Source organism: Haematobia irritans, chromosome 3, assembly GCF_050003625.1.
Source record: "Haematobia irritans isolate KBUSLIRL chromosome 3, ASM5000362v1, whole genome shotgun sequence".
Lineage (NCBI taxonomy): Eukaryota > Metazoa > Arthropoda > Insecta > Diptera > Muscidae > Haematobia > Haematobia irritans.
Genome location: NC_134399.1, coordinates 49,144,695 through 49,165,431, shown reverse-complemented (window position 1 = coordinate 49,165,431; position 20,737 = coordinate 49,144,695). Strand labels below are relative to the sequence as shown.

The 20,737-nt window shown below is 38.9% G+C and overlaps 1 protein-coding gene across 1 annotated transcript in view; it reads right to left on the bottom strand.

Moving 5' to 3' along the window:
• Positions 1-401: 401 nt before the first annotated feature.
• LOC142228493 (uncharacterized) overlaps positions 402-20,737 on the bottom strand; it is a 53,788-nt gene continuing 33,452 nt past the window's right edge. The window contains exons 4-7 of the mRNA XM_075298928.1: positions 1,423-1,737; positions 1,215-1,352; positions 733-1,158; positions 402-680 (exon numbers count right to left, since the gene is read on the bottom strand). Of these exons, the coding sequence (XP_075155043.1) occupies positions 519-680; positions 733-1,158; positions 1,215-1,352; positions 1,423-1,737 (1,041 nt within the window). The 3' untranslated portion in view covers positions 402-518. The remainder of the gene's footprint in view (positions 681-732; positions 1,159-1,214; positions 1,353-1,422; positions 1,738-20,737) is intronic.

Below are 20,737 nucleotides of genomic sequence, written 5' to 3'. Positions count from 1 at the left end.
GCAAAGCGGTTGTTATTCTATGATAGAGTAAGAACTAATATTTCGATATGAAAATAAGCAAACAAAAGAACATAAAAGAAAATTAGGAAAGTACCAGAAAATGAATAGATGATTCCAACAAGTGATAACGAAATTTTATCGTTACAATTTGAATTTTTAAATTAACGGAAACTAATTTAAATAAACTTAAATCTATAATTATCAAATTCGTAACAATACTATATGTATTGAAAATAAAGCCTACTATATAATTTAAAGTAAGAAAGAACAAAGTTGTGTTAACAAGTATTTTCAATAAAAACACTAAATACTACTGCTAGGTTTAAGGCTACCTTGATCTTCAACATATCAAATTGACTTAATTTTTCTTATTTATTGACATTAGCTCCAATATAAAATAATTTTCCTTATTTATTAGATTTTATGCGGAGGAGTTCTTTCTCTCCGATTGTTAAAAAATGGTTTTATTTTCATCTTAAATATTTTTACAAATTCACCAATAACTTTATTTTAATAATTTACATTTTTCCCTTAAATTTATGGTATTTTTTATAATCGTTAACAAATAATTCGTATAGTTGACGACCAGCCTCATTAGAACACCGTAAAATAAAACGTCCAACTCGGTGATCACATATTCCAACCAAAGCGTAACACATGCTATTCACATGTGTTTTGATCTAAATTGAAGGGATTTATTAAATAGTTTATTAGATTATAAATAGTACATACGTTGTTGTAGAGAGTTGTTGGCCTTTTATTTGCCACTATTAGGTTAATAATAAAGGTTAAAACAAATGGCGCTACTCGTTTGAAGGAAACGCTATGTTGGGTTATTAAATGCATCAGTGTTTCCAATTTCATCGCCAACTCAGCAAGGTTGTTCAATTCATCATTTGGCAGTGCAATGTCCTTTTGACGATCATTTCTATACCAAACTATCGATTGTAGAAGATCTTTGAAAATTTGCATAAATTGTGGTGCACGATCCATTATTAGTAGATGGCGTTGTTTAATCATTGAGGTACATACGCTAGTCATAGCCAAATGCAGGGAATAAAATGTTTCCAAATTTGTATCGGATAATGAAAACTTCTTTATATTAATGTCCATTAAAAATGATATTATACTATCCATAGTATCTGTCGAAATAGGGATCTATAAACATGTTTAATTAGATTTGTAGTTTTTTCAATCAATATTTTTGTTTATACCATTTTATTATCCATTAGAGCTTTGTGGCTTAGCAAAAGCTCATTTATTAGTCTATAGTCTATTAATTGTTGCTGTTCATTGCGTTTGAGATGTATTGTTATACTGCACGTCATCTGCTTATACTGCTCATTGAAAATCTAGAAACAAACCAGTATTTATTGACAGGAACGAATGAAAATCTTCTACGTATATATGTGTATTACTTACAGCTCCTTTAATGACACTAAACGGACATTTTGCAATCAAGGCAAGAAACCGCAGTATGTTGGAAGTGTTGGTAACAGTAGACAATGATTTAAGTGTCAGCAATAAATCTTCATTTGTCTTATTTCCTATAATCAGTTTCACAGCTTGTTCCATTGTTTTATGATCTTGTTCCTGAAGGCTTTGTAGATCTTCGGTAATTTGTGCCCAGTAATTAGTTAAAACAAATTCAATTTCCCATTGATCCAAGTGAAGTATTTCCCGATAGTTTAAGGCCAATTTCATTAGACGCAAAGCATAGATATTATCATAACTCATCTGCAAAAAATATACAATTGTAATTACAACCTAACAAAGTTGTAGCAAGCGATAGTGGAAATTTTCATAAAAAACTAAAGATATAAGAGAAAAAGTTCTAGAAAGTTCGCGGGCGTAATCGTTTTTCAATTCCTTCTTGCAATCGTATATGCGTTCCTTCATCATTTGATTTGTTTTGTCAATTGAAAAGCTTGTTATTTTCGCAAAGAGAATTAATTTAACAAAGAAATTTATTGTTCTTGTACGTGCCATTCATTTCACATTCTCTCGCTTTGTAATATTCACCTTTATTCCAGAAGTCGCCCTCGCCGTCGCTTTTCGTCTGTCACCACTAGTTGTTATGATCGTCGTATATTCTGCTATCTACAAAAATCGGTAGTCCTGGTGTCGTTTTGTAGCTACTTTGTTTTCTAATTTAGAATTTAAAATCAAATATTTTATTTGTAACAGCATAGACACTGAAATTATTTTTTTATATCGTCCCTTTTTGTCGCCGTTAAATTTACTAGCGACGAGTTCAGTGATCAATTTATGAAGAAGTGAAGTGGCAGCCCGATGTATCAGGCTCACTTAGACTATTCAGTCCATTGTGATACCACATTGGTGAACTTCTCTCTTATCACTGAGTGCTGCCCGATTCCATGTTAAGCTCAATGACAAGAGACCTCCTTTTTATAGCCAATATCTGTGCACTTGAAACAATAGAAGATAACAATACTGAAAACTTCGATTTAGACCATCTCACCGTGGTGCAATGGTTAGCATGCCCGCCTTGCATTCACAAGGTCGTGGGTTCGATTCCTGCTTCGACCGAACACCAAAAAGTTTTTCAGCGGTGGATTATTCCACCTCAGTAATGCTGGTGACATTTCTGAGGGTTTCAAAGCTTCTCTAAGTGGTTTCACTGCAATGTGGAACGCCGTTCGGACTCGGCTATAAAAAGGAGGTCCCTTGTCATTGAGCTTAACATGGAATCGGGCAGCACTCAGTGATAAGAGAGAAGTTCACCAATGTGATATCACAATGGACTGAATAGTCTAAGTGAGCTTGATACATCGGGCTGCCACCTAACCTAATCTAACCTAACCTATATAAATTTACAAATTTCGAGTAAACATATTGTTACGAATTTGATATTTCCAGATTTAAGTTATTTAAATTAGTTTCCGTTAATTTAAATTTCAAATTGTAACGATAAAATTACGTCATAACTTGTTAGAGTCATTTCTTTATTTTCTAGTACTTTCATCTTTTGTGTTCTTAGTTTTCCAATCGTTCATTGTAAAAGTAACACCTTTTGTTTTACTGTTATAATTATCGGTAATATGACCATAATCACTTATGTTAAGCCTGCACGACATCTACATAATCTAGTAGAATGCACTAGATTATTAGCATAAGCCTAAAAGTATGCCGATAGAACATTCCAGATGGCTGTAGGCAATGAAGATAACCAGTTGAATATGTGGTGTTAGATAAATTGTATCAAGATAGTTCTAGATGGTTGTAGGCCAGACTATCCAGAATTTTCGAAATCGTCAAACCACGGTATGTAAGCCCCTGGCGGAGGGAGCAGTCAAGTCAGCCGTAAGCTACAGTTTATACAGTACACATCGTAGAGAAAATAAGTGAAACCAATCAGTTAAACCAATAAATTGTAGATTGTCGTTATTTGAAAAGAACTGTGTTTTAATTATCGGGTAATTAAATACGCCTCAAAATAAAAACGTAACAATTGGTGTCGGAAGTGAAATGACGGAAAAAAAATCTACAATGAAGTTTAATGAGCTTCGTGTGGAAGACTTAAAAAAGGAATTGAGCAAACTGGAGCTGCCGACAACAGGCAATAAGGCCCAGCTTCAAAAGCGTCTACTGGAAGAGTTTGAACGGCGTAATATGGACATTGTGACGCATGAGTTTGATTATAAGGAGGACATTGACGAATCATTACTCGTCAATACCAGCAGTGTAGAAAATCCATCTGTGGCTTCAAGTGTTGTGGATTACACCTCAATGCTCAATGTTTTGAGCAAAATGATGGAAGAGAATTCTAGAAAACTGGAAGCAAATTCTCTAAAAATGCAAGAAAATTCTAGAAAAATGATGGAAGAAAATTCTCTTCTTTTGGTGGAGAAATTTGACGAAAATTCTAAAATTCTTAACGAAAAGTTACAACAAATTTCGGAAGGTATGGAGATACGCGTTGAAAGTCAAATTGTGGAATTGGATAAGAAATTTGTGGTTCACGATGAAAAATTTCTACACCTTGAGAAAAAAATGTCAGAACTAGAAATGAAAGGTGGTCCAGTGCGCGTAATCGAGGGCCCAAAAATCAAAACTCCTGTTTTTGATGGCTCGTCTTCATTTGATGTTTTCAAATTCCAATTTGAGACGGTGGCATCCAGAAACATGTGGAATGACAACGACAGAGCAATTGAACTTCTGTTGGCATTGAAGGGTAATGCTGCCGATGTAATACAAAGTATCCCAACTTCTTCCAGAAATAACTATAAGGAAGTAATAGCTGCGCTACAACTCAAGTACGGTGGAGAACATAAGCAAGACATCTTCAGAATGGAATTAAGAGGAAGAGTCCAGAAATCGAATGAGACTCTACAAGATTTTGCAACAGATGTTGAGCGGTTGGTGCTATTGGCATACCCAGGAGAGAGTCACCCACTTGTGGACCGCATCAAAATTGAGACCTTTGTGAATGGCATTCGAGACCCAGACATAAAATGTGCAACATATGCGTCACAAAAAGCTACATTTGTGGAAACTGTAACATTTGCCCTTGCACAAGAGACAGCGAGGGTACTAGCACGTCCTCAAATTCACAAAGTACGTAAGGTGGAGACCGAGAATGACGAATCAAATTCCGTGATTGATTCAGTGAAAGCCGTTAAGCAGGCAATGCAAGAAATGAAGCAGGAGACAACAAAATCCAGAATGAAGTGCTATAACTGTGTTAAGCCTGGATATGTTGCTCGCGAATGTAAAGCACGCCGTAAGCGATCAAGATCGAAATCGCCATCCCCATCAAACAATAGTCACCTTTAAACTAAATCGAGCTAGTTCAGCGGGGCAAGAGCTGGCTCCCACATATGATGGCCCCACAATCTCCATAGCAATAGTACAACAGCAAAATAACAATTTAACTGTCGCGGGGTTTGTTAACGGCGACAAGCGTACATTGACGTTGGATACCGGTGCGTCGAAGTCTATCATTAGATCAGACATAGTAAAAGAAAAAGTTACACCATTGATTGGAGTCAAACTACGCACAGCCACAGGGGAACCCGCAACAGTATATGGGAAAGTCGCGATGAAGTTAACTATTGCTAACATATCCGTTAAGTATGAGTTCATTGTGGCCGATATAGTAGATGAAGTTATAATTGGTGCGGATTTCATGATTGCCTTCGGTCTAAACCTGGATATGAAACGTCGTGTCATGACCTGGTCCGACACCGAAATGCCGGTTAATGTGGGGTACGACAAGAATACCCCTATCAGACAAATGACTACGAGCAAGCCAGAGTTAATACCACCGCATTCTGAAGCGATATTATGGGTGCCAATGAATGGAGATTGTGAAGTCGGCAAATTGTGGGTTGTTGAACCAGCAGAAAACAAAAACAACAACATCTTGATAGCAAATGGCCTGGTAACAGCCAATAGAGAGAAACTAATACCAGTTCGTGTTTTGAACTTGTCCGAAAATCAAGAGCATATTGGAAAATATTCTGACATTGGCAAATGTACACCAGCCGAGGCAATAGTCAATTTGGAAAGCAACTCATCGAAGGCACATGGCACTGCGAAGAAACATCTAGAAGGTTATGTCGAAGCTTGGACACGTCATCTATCACCGACCGAGAAAAATAAGGCCAAGCAATTGTTATCGAAAAACGCCTCTGCCTTTGCTTTTGACAAGAGAAATCAAGGAAGAACATCTGTTGTGAAGCATGAAATAAATACTACAGAGCAAAGACCAATAAAACAGGCCCCACGAAGTGTTCCACTGGCAAAACGAGATGAGGTACATAAGCTCGTAAAAGAAATGGCGGAAAGTGGTGTGATCGAGCCATCATCAAGTCCTTGGTGCTCACCAGTTGTACTAGTCAAAAAGAAAGATGGAAGCACCCGATTTTGCGTGGACTACAGAAAGTTAAATGATGTCACCACTTCCACGCATTGATGACACGTTGGACACACTAGCCGGAACAACATGGTTTTCCACGCTTGATTTGCAGAGTGGATATTGGCAAGTAGAGATCGCTGAGAAAGACAAAGAAAAGACAGCTTTTGGCGTTAATTGCGGTCTTTGGCAATTCAATGTAATGCCATTCGGGCTCTGCAATGCTCCGGCTACGTTCGAGCGATTGATGGAGCGGGTGCTAAAGGGGTTGCATTGGAAGTCCTGCTTGATATACCTCGACGATATCATAGTGATGGGCAAAACATTTGACGAGCACCTTAAGAACTTGAAAGACGTTACCCAGCAATTGTCAGCCGCTGGTCTACGACTTAACGCCAAGAAGTGCTCGCTTTTCCAGCGAGAAGTTAAGTACCTGGGTCATCATGTTACAGCAGAGGGCATATCCACCGATGAAGAAAAAATTCAAGCAGTAAAAGATTGGCCACGTCCACGGAATCTCCACGAGTTGCGCAGCTTCCTTGGTTTATGCACATACTACAGGCGTTTCGTACCAAACTTCGCCAGCATCGCCGCAAGCTTCCATAAATTAACGCAAAAAGGTACGAAGTTCCAGTGGAGTGAAGAACAGGAACAGTCATTTCATCATCTAAAAGAACTTTTATGTTCAACTCCTGTTCTGGCGTATCCAATTCCTGGCGAAAAATTTGTTTTGGATACAGATGCTAGTTCGTACGGAATTGGTGGTGTACTATCTCAACAGATTGAAGGTAAAGAAAAGGTCATCGGATATTTTAGCCGAACGTTATCCAAGCCCGAGAAGAACTATTGCGTAACAAGAAGAGAGCTGCTTGCTGTCATAGAAAGCGTGAAGCATTACCACAAATACTTGTATGGACAGAATTTCTTGCTAAGAACTGACCATTCAGCTCTACGATGGTTGCTTCAATTCAAGAATCCGGAAGCTCAGCTGGCACGTCGGATAGAAAGACTCCAAAGCTATGATTTCAGTATCGAACATAGAAAAGGTGGCAAACACGGCAACGCGGACGCCTTGTCACGTCGACCTTGTAATGTCGAGTGCAAACACTGCTCGAAAGCTGAACATAAGGAAGAAATCGTGGATATCAGGCTGTTGCACGTCGAATCTGGAGTGGACTGGCCAGCAGAACAGCGTAAAGATCTCATTTTGAGCAAAATTATTTCGGCGAAGGAAGAAGATAAGAAACCCAGTAAGAAAGACATCGCAGCCGAAAGCCCACTTATGAAATCATACTGGGCTCAATGGGACAGTCTATGTCTGGTCAACGGAACCCTACAACGTAAGTGGGAAAGTGAAGATGGCAAGAATAGCCGCAACTTGATAAAGGGTGATACGGTCAAAATTTGGTCAAGGGAAAACGCGTGTGAATCGGTGAAATCGTTTATTTAAAAATAAACAAATTAAATTTCTTTTTCAAGTTCAATTAGTATAAAATTCAGGAAAAATATTCAGTTAGGCTTTCGCTTTTCCAAATCCGAATTGCCGGGCCTAACGCTTGACACCTGCCATCAGATTTTGTACAGCCACCTTGTCCACCTTCTTCGCCGCAGAAAGCCAGTTTGCCTTGAACAGCTGCTCGTCCTTAGCAGTTTTTTGGTCTTCTTTAGGTTCCGCTTGACAATAGCCCAGTATTTCCCAATTAGGCGGAGCTCTGGCGTGTTGGGAGGGTTCTTGTCCTTGGGAACCACCTGCTAGAGGTGTGCACGTGAGTAATAGTTTACTCACGCTCACGCACACTCACGACAGCAAAATCATACTCACGCACACTCACGCACGATATTTTTTGGTAGGACTCACGCTCACGCACACTCACGAAAAGAAAATTTGTATTCACGCACACTCACGCACGAAAACGTCGTGACTGACAAAAAATACCGTGACTCACGAAAAATACCGTGAATCACGAAAAATATCGTGACTCACGAATAATTTTATGATTAATTTACCTTACCGAAGTGTCTGAAAACATGAGCATTATTAAATCGAGAGTGTTATTAAACTCTTAACATCGCAGGTGTCACTAGAATTGTAATTGATTTTAACTCTTAAGCGTTTTATGGTGGTGAGCAGGAATATTGTCGTGAGTGTAATTCATTACTCACGCACACTCACGAAGATATTATTTTCGTGACTCACGCTCACGCACGACATTTTGGTTTGTTAATCACGCTCACGCACACTCACGCTGTTGTCATGAGCGTGACTCACGAATCACGAAAATTTTCGTGAGTCACGACAATTTCGTGTCACGTGCACACCTCTACCACCTGCACGTTGTTGGCGGCGTACCACTCCATGGCCTTTTTACCGTAATGGCAAGATGCCAAATCCGGCCAAAACAGTACGGAACAACCGTGTTTCTTCAGGAAAAGCAGCAGACGTTTATTCAAACACTCTATCACGTAAATTTCTTGGTTGACAGTCCCGGAAGCTATGAAAATGCTGCTTTTCAAGCCACAGGTACAGATGGCTTGCCAAACCAGATATTTCTTTGCGAACTTTGACAGTTTTATGTGCTTGAAAATATCTGTTACCTTTCCCCTTCCTTTTGCCGTATAAAACTCCTGTCCCGGAAGCTGCTTGTAGTCGGCTTTGACGTAGGTTTCGTCGTCCATTACCACGCAGTCAAACTTCGTCAGCATCGTCGTGTACAGCCTCCGGGATCGCGCTTTGACCGTCGTATTTTGTTAATCATCGCGATTTGGAGTCACTACCTTCTTGTACGTCGATAGTCCGGCTCGTTTTTTGGCTCGATGCACGGTTGTAGACGTTACACCCAGCTTATTTGCGGCATCTCGGAGAGAGAGGTTAGGGTTTCGCTTGAAACTACCGGCAACTCTCTTTGTCGTCTCAGCGGCTTCCGGTTTTCGATTTCCCCCCGATTCAGACTTCCTGGCTGTCGACAAACGTTCCCCAAACACTTTAATTACATTTGTAACGGTTGATTTGGCAACTTTTAGTGATTTTGCCAGCTTTGCGTGCGAGTAGCTCGGATTTTCGCGATGCGCGAGCAAAATTTTGATACTCTGCTCTTCTTGCTTGGACGGCATTTTGACAACTGATGAGTGAATTCCAAACATTCTACACACACACACCTTCAAAATGAGGGGTGTTCAGGTTTTTTAAATGCAAAATTGAAAGAAATACGTCAAGTTTATATTGACCAAATTTTGACCGTATCACCCTTTAATCGTGCCAGATTCCAAGGTAAAGGATGTTTTGACGGAATTCCACAATGGACCTAGTGGAGGTCACTTAGGAATAACCAAAACAGCCGAGAAAGTGAAGCAACGATTCTACTGGGTTGGATGCCAGAAATCAATTGCTGAATGGGTGGCAAATTGTGAGAAGTGCATAAAGGCGAAAGGGCCAAGACGAAAAAGTAGAGGTCTTATGCAAGAGTATAGGCCAGGAGCGCCTTTTGAAAGAATAGCAATGGACGTGGCAGGGCCTTTCCCAGTAAGTGATTCTGGAAATCGATATGTGCTTATGGTCATGGACTACTTCAGCAAGTGGCCAGAAGTTTATGCCATTCCTAACCAAGAGGCGAAGACGATTGTAGATCTAGTCGACAAGAACTGGATATGTCGCTACGGTGTGCCGACCGATACACACTCAGACCAAGGAAGAAATTTTGAATCGGCCATATTCAAAGAGATGTGTGACTCCCTTGGTATCAAGAAAACAAGGACTACGCCACTGCATCCGCAGTCTGATGGCATGGTAGAAAGGTTTAATCGCACTCTGGAAGAACATCTTCGAAAGGTGGTGGATAACGGCCAACGAGACTGGGACGATCATATACCAAAGTTTTTGCTGTCGTATAGATCAGCCATACATGATTCTACGTCACGAACACCGGCCAAGGTCCTATTCGGAACGGAATTGAAGTTGCCCGGAGATTTGATATTTGGCGCTACACCCAATGAGCTCGCCATGGAAGAAACCAGTAACGACATACCAAACACATTTGGTAAATTTCACGAATCAGTGCGAAACAAAATAAAAATGGTCAGCAACAGGATGAAGGCGAGATATGATCGTGCAGCGAACACTGAGGGCTTTAAAGAAGGACAACTGGTTCTGCTATTCAACCCGCAACGAAAGGATTATGTCCTAAACTAGAAACGCAGTGGGAAGGCCCATATAAAGTCATCAAGAAGATCAATGATGTTGTATACCGCATTCAAAAGGACGACAGCCCAAGGCCAAAAATTTGATATTCTTAAGTCTAAATATTATTTAATTTGATATTCTTAAGTCTAAATATTATTTAATTTGAATATTAGAATGAGTATTTGGAGTAAAGAGAATAGACATTCGAAACCAAGAGAATAGACATTCGAAAAAAACAGCATGTGTTTACGCCTTGAGAGCAGCATTTTATGTATGTGTGGACATGTGTTTTGTTTATCATTTTGGCATTATGGGCACATCTTTTCTTGGTTCGTTAAAAGAAATCGGAACGTACGAGGAGTAAGTCAAAATATTCAAGTAAAGGAAATTAAAGAAAAAAAAAACAACGGTGGAAAATATACAAAAATTACAAAGGGATCTTCATAAAAAAACGAAAGGGCACTATACTCTTTTTTAGAGTTGGGGCAGTAAAATGAAAAAAGGAGGAAACAGTGAAAACTTAAACAGTAAAATGTATAAAAACAAAGTTTAGCTCCTCTTTATTAATAAGTAGCCCAAGAGGAGTTGACGAACACCTTCAAATATAAAAGCGGGTATTAAGTTCGAGTTTTGCAGCTAAAACAATTGAAAAGTTTATTTTCTTTAAAATGAACTATTAAAGAAAAGTAAAAGGCAAAGCAGGGTCATTTTAGAGCGATAATGCCAACTTAATACCGGCCTTAAAGGTAAAAATTGTCTTGAGGATAGCCTTTCGAAATAATAATCAATAAACCACAATTTTAATATAAATGTAAGGTTTTATTTCTCGTAGAAATTCATGTGACCGAACTGGTTGAATGTTACACGACCACTACTTTTAAAAAGAAAATCACAAAACGAAAATCAACAAGTATATACGGCCGTAAGTTCGGCCAGGCCGAAGCTTATGTACCCCCCACCATGGATTGCGTAGAAACTTCTACTGAAGACTCCACAATCGAATTACTTGGGTTGCGGTAACACTTGCCGATGGCAAGGTATCTTAAATCTTCCTAACACCGTAATATATACCACATAGTTCATACGTGGTATATATTAAACTAAAAACGGCCGATTAAATACGTATATATTTAAGTTTAAAGTTTCTATAGAAATAAAATTTTGACAACATTTTCTATAGAAAATTTGGAAAAAAAATGTCTATAGAAATAAACTTTTGGATAAAATTTTCTATAGAAATAAAATTCTGACAAAATATTCTATAGAAATAAAATTTTAACAAAATTTTCTATAGAAATAAAATTTTGACAACATTTTCTATAGAAATAACATTTTGACAATGTTTTCTATAAAAATAAAATTTTGGTAGATTATTTTTGGCTCGAGTGGCAACCATGATTATGAACCGATAAGGACCAATTTTTGTGTGATTAGGGATCGCCTATATATAACTATAGACAGAAAATCTGGGGATCGATTTATATGGGGTCTATATATAATTATGGACCGATATGGACCAATTCTTGCATGGTTGTTTGAGACCATATACTAACACCACGGACCAAATTTCAATCGAATCGGATGACTTTTGCTCCTCTAACAGGCTCCGGAGGTAAAATCTGGGGATCGGTTTATATGGGGGCTATATATAATTATGGGCCGATGTGGACCAATTTTTGCATGGTCTTTAGAGAACATATACCAACACCATGTACCAAATTTCAGCCGGATCGGATGAAATTTGCTTCTCTTAGAGGCTCCGCAAGCCAAATCGGAGGATCGGTTTATATGGGGGCTATATATAATTATGGACCGATGTGGACCAATTTTTGCATGGTTATTAGAGACCATATACTAACACTACGCACCAAATTTCAGCCGGATCGGATGAAATTTGCTTCTCTTAGAGCAATCTCAAGCCAAATTTGGGGTCCGTTTATATGGGGGCTATACGTAAAAGTGGACCGATATGGACCAATTTTTGCATGGTTGTTAGAGACCATATACTACCACCATGTACCAAATTCCAGTCGGATCGGATGAAATTTGCTTCTCTTAGAGCAATCTCAAGCCAAATTTGGGGGTCCGATTATATGGGGGCTATACGTAAAAGTGGACCGATATGGACCAATTTTTGCATGGTTGTTAGAGACCATATACTAACACCCTGTACCAAATTTCAGCCGGATCGGATGAAATTTGCTTCTCTTAGAGCAATCACAAGCCAAATTTGGGGGTCCGTTTATATGGGGGCTATACGTAAAAATGGACCGATATGGCCCATTTTCAATACCATCCGACCTACAGCAATAACAACTACTTGTGCCAAGTTTCAAGTCGATAGCTTGTTTCGTTCGGAAGTTAGCGTGATTTCAACAGACGGACGGACGAACGGACGTACGGACGGACATGCTCAGATCGACTCAGAATTTCACCATGACCCAGAATATATATACTTTATGGGGTCTTAGAGCAATATTTCGATATGTTACAAACGGAATGACAAAGTTGATATACCCCCATCCTATGGTGGAGGGTATAGAAAGGAATTCAATGATAATGGAACAAAACAGAGTTGTACATATACATACATACAGGAATGATCAATAAGAAAAATATAAAGGGTCCTATTCAGGACAGCTCGGCCTTTCCTGACTAGACATCGCCTCGATGTCGTCTTCGTTGTCTGGTTCATCTTCTGGGGGCAACACGCACCACCTCTTCATCTTCTCTGCGGTATACACCGAAATACAAGGCTTTTGTCTGACTTGCATACCCTTTATGTCCTCTAGCAAATAGTGATCCTTGCCAAGAATCTTGGTCACAACATATGGCCCTCTAAAACGTGGTTCCAACTTTCATGTTTCACCCGTTGATTGATGTTCGCATTGAATGACTACAAGATCATTCACGTCATAACACGTTGGCTGATAAGTCCCCGGTCTAACAAAGAAAAACACATTTTTTGTCAAAATTCGTTTTTATTATTCAACATAGTTCCCTTCAAGAGCGATACAACGATTATAACGACCTTCCAATTTTTTGATACCATTTTGGTAGTACTCCTTCGGTTTTGCTTCAAAATAGGCCTCAGTTTCGGCGATCACCTCTTCATTGCATCCAAATTTTTTCCCTGCGAGCATCCTTTTGAGATCTGAGAACAAGAAAAAGTCTGGAGAATATGGTGGGTGGGGAAGCAATTCGAAGACCAATTCATGAATTTTTGCCATCGTTCTCAATGACTTGTGGCACGGTGCGTTGTCTTGGTGGAACAACACTTTTTTCTTCTTCATATGGGACCGTTTTGCAGCGATTTCGACCTTCAAACGCATCAATAACGCCATATAATAGTCACTGTTGATGGTTTTTCCCTTCTCAAGATAATCGATAAAAATTATTCCATGCGCATCCCAAAAAACAGAGGCCATTACTTGCCAGCGGACTTTTGAGTCTTTCCACGCTTCGGAGACAGTTCACCGGTCGCTGTCCACTCAGCCGACTGTCGATTGGACTCAGGAGTGTAGTGATGGAGCCATGTTTCATCCATTGTCACATATCGACGGAAAAACTCGGGTGTATTACGAGTTAACAGCTGCAAACACCGCTCAGAATCTTCAACACGTTGTTGTTTTTGGTCAAATGTGAGCTCCCATTTTACACAGAGCTTCCGCATATCCAAATATTGATGAATGATATGACCAACACGTTCCTTTGATATCTTTAAGGCCTCTGCTATCTCGATCAACTTCATTTTACGGTCATTCAAAATCATTTTGTGGATTTTTTGATGTTTTCGTCGGTAACCACCTCTTTCGGGCGTCCACTGCGTTCACAGTCCTCCGTGTTCATTTCATCACGCTTGAATTTTGCATACCAATCAATTATTGTTGATTTCCCTGGGACAGAGTCCGGAAACTCATTATCTAGCCAATTTTTTGCTTCCACCGTATTTTTCCCCCTTCAGAAAACAGTATTTTATCAAAACACGAAATTCTTTTTTTCATTTTTTTCACAATAACAAAAGTTGCTTCACAAAAAACGCTCTATCTCACAAAAATTTACTTACAGACGTCAAATTTTGACATTGAAGGTTGGTACTATATAATACATATCCATTTAATAAAAGCGACGCCATCTATGTGTCAGACCGGGGACTTATCAGCCAACCTGTTACTGTTGTGGCTTCCTGTGGTGTTGATCAAAACGAGTTTTCCATTGTTCACGGCATTTTTGTATATTCTACTGAACCTTAATTTGATTTTGTTCCACTGGCACCTCAGCTTCAGGTTCAGCTATTGCAGTTAGAAGTCTATTTTGTATTACATCTCGTAGCATGAAGTTAAACACCAACTCGTGTGGACTAAATCCAGTACTCTTGTTCTTTTGGGAGTTCACCGTCCACTGGATACGTAGCAGATACCTATTCCAATCCTTTACATTTTCAACTGAAGTTCGGAGGTAATTCGGATTAATACCGTTAGCCCTCTCAACTTGGCCGTTTCCTCTAGGGGTTCTCACAGCAGTTTTTATGTGACAAATATCATATTCGGAACAAAAGCCTTCGAACTGCTTAGAGGTAAAAGCCGTACCTATATCGGTAATTATTCGTTCTGGTAAACCAAAATATCCAAACATTTCATTTAAAATATTTACCACTTGCGATGTTGACGTATTCCGTACTGGTCGAACTATCAGAAATTTGGTGAACGCATCACTGATAGCTAAAATATACATACCCCTTCTTACTACGCACAAAAGGTCCTAGATGGTCGACATGTAATGTCTGGAACGGTGTTGGATTCGTATTGCTTACGTACATCTCGGCCTCTGGCTTGCCTGATTTTGCCTTATTAAAACAATACTCTGACATATTTTCTCACACGAGGAAACCAAAAGTTGGTCAATAGTCTCTAAATAGTGGCCCATATCATCATGACAATATTTAACCACACGTCATCTGACCGTTTTAGGAACAACGAATAATAATTTTCCCTTACTTTTTCTATACAGTCGTTGATTTTCAAGTTTATAATCGATCCGAATTTGTCGTTCTTGATCCGATTTACGTTCACCATTCAAAACTTTTATTATCTTCGATAATTCCACATCCTGTAGTTGCATGGTGAATAACCAATCGTCGGTGGCGATTGAAATTTGTGCTACAGATTCTTCAACGGGTGCTCTGCTGATGGCATCTACATGAGCCATTCTACTACCCTCTCGATGTACACAATCAAAATCGTATTCCATAAGCGCCATCCACCATCTTGCAATACGTGGAATTATCTGCGTCTTTGCCTTTATAGACGAAATCGCCGAACACTCCGTTATAATTCGAAACGGTTTACCAAGCAAGTATATCCGGAATCTGGCAAGGGACTCGACTACAGCCAACACCTCGACTTCGTAGCTGTGGTAGTGGGATTCCGTTTCACTACATACTCGGCAAAAATACATCACCACTTGCCAGGAACGTCCCTCGTCATTGTAGAGGTGTGCACGTGACACGAAATTGTCGTGACTCACGAAAATTTTCGTGACTCACGCGTGAGTCGTGAGTCACGCTCATGGCACCGGCGTGAGTGTGCGTGAGCGTGATTAACAAACCAAAATGTCGTGCGTGAGCGTGAGTCACGAAAATATTATCTTCGTGAGTAAAGATTTACGCTCACGAAAATAATCCTGCTCACCAACAAAAAACGCTTAAGAGTTAAATTCATTTACAATTTTAGTGACACCTGGGATGTTGAGAGTTTAATAATGCTCTCGATTTTAATAATGCTCATGTTTTCAGACGCGTCGCTAAGGTAAATTACTCAAAAAATTGTTCGTGAGTCACGACATTTTTCGTGAGTCACGATATTTTTCGTGAGTCACGGTATTTTTTGTGAGTCACGACATTTTCGTGCGTGAGTGTGCGTGAATACAAATTTTCTTTTCGTGAGTGTGCGTGAGTCCTACCAAACAATATCGTGCGTGAGTGTGCGTGAGTAAGATTTTTCCGTCGTGAGTGTGCGTGAGCGTGAGTAAAATATTACTCACGTGCACACCTTTAGTTTGTAACAGAATAAATGACAGGCCAACAGTGCTGGCATCTGTGTGCACCTCATGTAATGCAGTAAAATCGTACATTGCTAGTACAGGTTGCTCGCAAAGTCTTTGTTTCAAAATACTGAATGCTTCTTCTTGCTCAGGTCCCCAGATAGAATTACTGCTTCCAATCTTAGTCATTAACTGGGTGAGAGGTTTGGCGATTATTTGGAAATCTTTAGCAAATCCGCACAACCCCATGAATCGACGCACCTCCGTAACGTTCTTTGGTTGCCCGTACTTCTCTATCGCCAACAATTTTTACTTACCCGGTCTAACTCCGTTTTCGTTTATCTGGTGTCCAAGAAAATCAAGTTCATTTGCCAAGAAACTACATTTATCATACCGAAGCGTTAGATTACATTCTTCCAAAATTTTTAAAAAAATATTCAAAATCCTTATCCCGTCTTCGGCCGTCTTACTCGTTATGATAACATCGTCCAGATAAGCTATCACCACGTCCGGTTTCGCCTCCTCAACCACTCTCATAATCATCTCCTGGAACACTGAAGGCGCATTAACGGCTGAACTCGTAGTGTTCCTCCTCCGTGATAAAAGGGGGAGAGCTTAGATGACTCCTCTACCTCGATCTGATGATAACCCATCTTCATATCTAAAGTCGTGAAATATTTACTACCTGTGAGTTGTGCCATAATGTCCTCGATTATAGGCATCGGGAATGGTTGCCGAACCGTAACCTTGTTTAAACGTCGGTAGTCAACGCACATTCGAAATTCTCCATTCTTTTTCTCATTTAACACTATTGGTGACGAAAACGGTGATGTGGATGGTCGTATTATTTCCGCATTAATCATATCGTTTATGATTTCACGCACTATGGATCTCAGGTAATCGATAGGGTTTCATACAAATAGGCTCGTCCGTCGATAGCCGTATTCTCATTTTCACGAGATTACACTTTCCAATATCTTTAGCTTCGGATGCGAATCTTCCTTCAAATCTTTTATCACTTTGTTAAAATTTTCCACAGTCTCGCCGGATAGAGTTTTGTTCATGTTATTAATATTTTTCTCTTGCACATAGCAGTTCCGACCATTGAACACAACACATATATTGTCCGAACACAAGAAATATCTGCCAACTAAAATATCGCAACCGAGTTGTTCGTCTTCGACTATTAAAAGTGAACCCTCGAGGGTGACATCATCGATTTTCACTTCAGCGTCTATTTTCTCAGTGCATTCGTATTGACCGCCACCAAAACCGTCAAGTCGTACGTAACACTTCTGACTATTTCCGAGATCCGCGGCTATGGACTTTCTCACTACACTACGCACACTACCACTGTCTATTAGGGCCTCTAATGACATATTTCCGATTTTTAAAGTCTTATAGCCCGGTTTCTCCGAAATATCATTGATTTAGTTACATGTTTCATTTTGCGTCGGTTAAAAACACCTTAACCTTCGGTTAAAAACACCTCAACGAATTGGACCCACGAAGAAAAAATTTCTGCACTCGAGTCTATCCACAATTTCGCCATACCGTGTAGTTTTGTTTGCACTGCAAAAAGCAATACGCCGTCATCCCATCCATATGATCGTCTCAGCTGTTCGATACGTTGAATAAATTTGCACGAAGTTATCGATTTCTCGGCTGAATCAAATGATGGAAGTATCGATACAATATCGTTCACACTATTCGTAACAAAGTGTTGTCGTTGGTACATTTAAATTGGTTGCGTCACAGCTGGTGTGTTATATTGTGGAAATGTAACGTAGTGTGTGTATGAATTAAACTAATTTCCAGCCAACGAGGATGGTGTAAACCATAGAAAACTAACAAATAGGTTAGGTTAGGTTAGGCTATGTGGCAGCCCGATGTATCAGGCTCACATAGACTATTCAGTCCATTGTGATACCACAGTGGTGAACTTCTCTCTTATCACTGAGTGCTGCCCGATTCCATGTTAAGCTCAATGACAAGGGACCTCCTTTTTATAGCCGAGTTCCACATTCCAGTGAAACCACTTAGAGAAGCTTTGAAACCCTCAGAAATGTCACCAGCATTACTGAGGTGGGATAATCCACCGCTGAAAAACTTTTTGGTGTTCGGTCGTAGCAGGAATCGAACCCACGACCTTGTGCATGCAAGGCGGGCATGCTAACCATTGCACCACGGTGGCTCCCACTAACTAATAGATGACCCATCGGTGTCAAACGCAGTCTGACAGTTCCCAAAATGAGGAATAAACAAAGAAAATAGGGGGAATTACAAATTCTCTCTGAGATTCGATTTTACATTTTTCCTATTATATCCACAATTTGAACATTTTTGATACACGAGATGATTTATAATCAAATTAAATATTCAAAAGTTTATAGTTGAACAAAAAATACGACTAAAACCGCGATACTACAAAATTTAATTTTGAGCAAATGTTCTCTTTATGAAAAACACAAAACGAAATGTCAGAAAATTCATTTGGGCTTCTTCAACATTTTCTGATCGGAGAGCGACGGGCCATCTATTAGTTAGGTTATCTATGATGTAAACTGTCGTTGAAACGAAATGGTATTCGGTATACTTTGTGGTAACGTGTTTGTGTGTGTGCTCTGCTGCGAAACGTTAGCAGCGCATGGTATAAAATTCGCTTGTGTATCTGTTTTTCGTTATGTTGTTGCTATGGGTTTGCAATTTGTGTAGACGGCGTTTGTCTCATTCGTCAACCGTTGAAAATGTTTGCCACTTCGTCAGCCCAATAAACGCTTCATGCCATTCCGATGCACTGTATTGGTGTTGAGATATTTCGTTGAACATCGAATACTAAAGTACTAGGAACATTACATGCCGTCGTAGTTGCTCCCCTGACAAAAACGTAGTCAGATGATGTTGCATGCACTTGCATGTTTCGTGGTTCATTATCAAAGCCATGAAAATCCGGAGACTACGTACTCAAAGGAGTATTATTTTCTTGCTTTGTGTTATATGTTTATTCTATTCTAGTTGTAATATTTAAAATTCTACTTTGTCAAAAACGACTGAGGAATTTATACAAAATTTAAACGTAGTAGACATAGTTTTAGAAATTCGTTTTGCCGTTGTTCTCAGGCAATGCGGATGAATGGCCATTGTATATAGCCAATTTTAAGGACACAACAGACGCATTTAAATACAGTTTTCGTCAAAATTTGATGCGTCTCCAAAAATGCCTTTGTGGTCCAGCGAGGGAAGCAGTCTCTTCTATGCTTATATATCCGAACGACGTACCAAAAGTAATTGAGGAGTTGGAATTGCGCTCGCAATTAAACAATTTTCAAACATCACGAAAAGGAAGATGGAACAAGTTATTACCAATTCCTCCATGGTTCGTAATGTGGTCGCCTTTCTTACGTCTGCTGGTAGCAAATATTAGACGTTTCCCAAACGTCTGCAACTTTTCTACATGGTTTGCAGATTTGGCAAAGGTAATAAGTATGATGCCAAATAATTCTAACCCGATTTCACAACCAACAAACCAAATGATGGTACTTGACAAATCAAAGAATTCGAAGTCTAAGTGTGATATTTACAGTGGTGAGCATGCAGTCGCAAAATGCAAGCGACTTGTGGAAGAAATGTCGGTATCTTCACGGTGGGAAAACGCTAAACAGCTTAAAACTATGCTTTTGCTGTCTATACAAGGGCTATAGCTCAAATAAATGCCGGTTTAAGAAAGTTTGCGGTATAAATAATTGTAAATTATACCATAATAAAGCGTTTCACGACGAAACCGATCTTCCCGAAACAAATGTGTCAAATCAGTTGCTAAATTGCAGGCGAGCAAATTTTTTAAAATTTTACCCGTGAAATTATCTGGCCCAGGGCTGTGGAGCCGGAGCCGGAGTCGGAGTCTGAAGATTTTGCTGGAGTCGGAGTCGTGAAAATTTTGCTCGACTCTGACTCCGGCTAAACCAAATTTTTTAAAACACTTCACATTTTTGTAACTAAGCAAGTTTTTACGCAAATTAGTTTCCATTGCCTTATTCATTCGATCAATGTACAGCATGATTGTAAATGAAAATCAACTTCCAATTACGGCTATCTTTTGATGTTTCCTAGAATGTTAGACTAGCAGATGGGCTGGATCGATCCATTTTAATGCCCAAAATTATTTTTTTTTTTAATTTTATTTTAAGGCCATATACATATGTGGAATATTGACAGAAAATTTTTTCAAAGTTGTTTTTTATAGAAAATTTTGTCAAAATGTTATTTCTATAAAAAGTTTTGTCAAAATTTTATTTCTATAGCAAATTTTGTCAAAATTTTATTTCTATAAAAAAATTTATTCAAAATTTTATTACTATAGAAATATTTTTTCTATAGAAAATCTAGTCAAAATTTTATTTCTATAGAAAATTGAGTCAAAATTTTGTTTCTATAGAATATTTTGCAAAATTTAATTTCTATAGAATATTTGCAAAAGTTTGTTTGTTACATATTTTTTTTAAATTTTGTTTCTATTGATAACTTTATTTCTATAAAAATGTAAGTCAAAATTTTATTTCTATAGAAAATTTTGCCAAAAGTAGTATAGTAATAGATTTTTTATTAGAAAATTTGGTCAAAATTTTATTTCTATAGAAAAT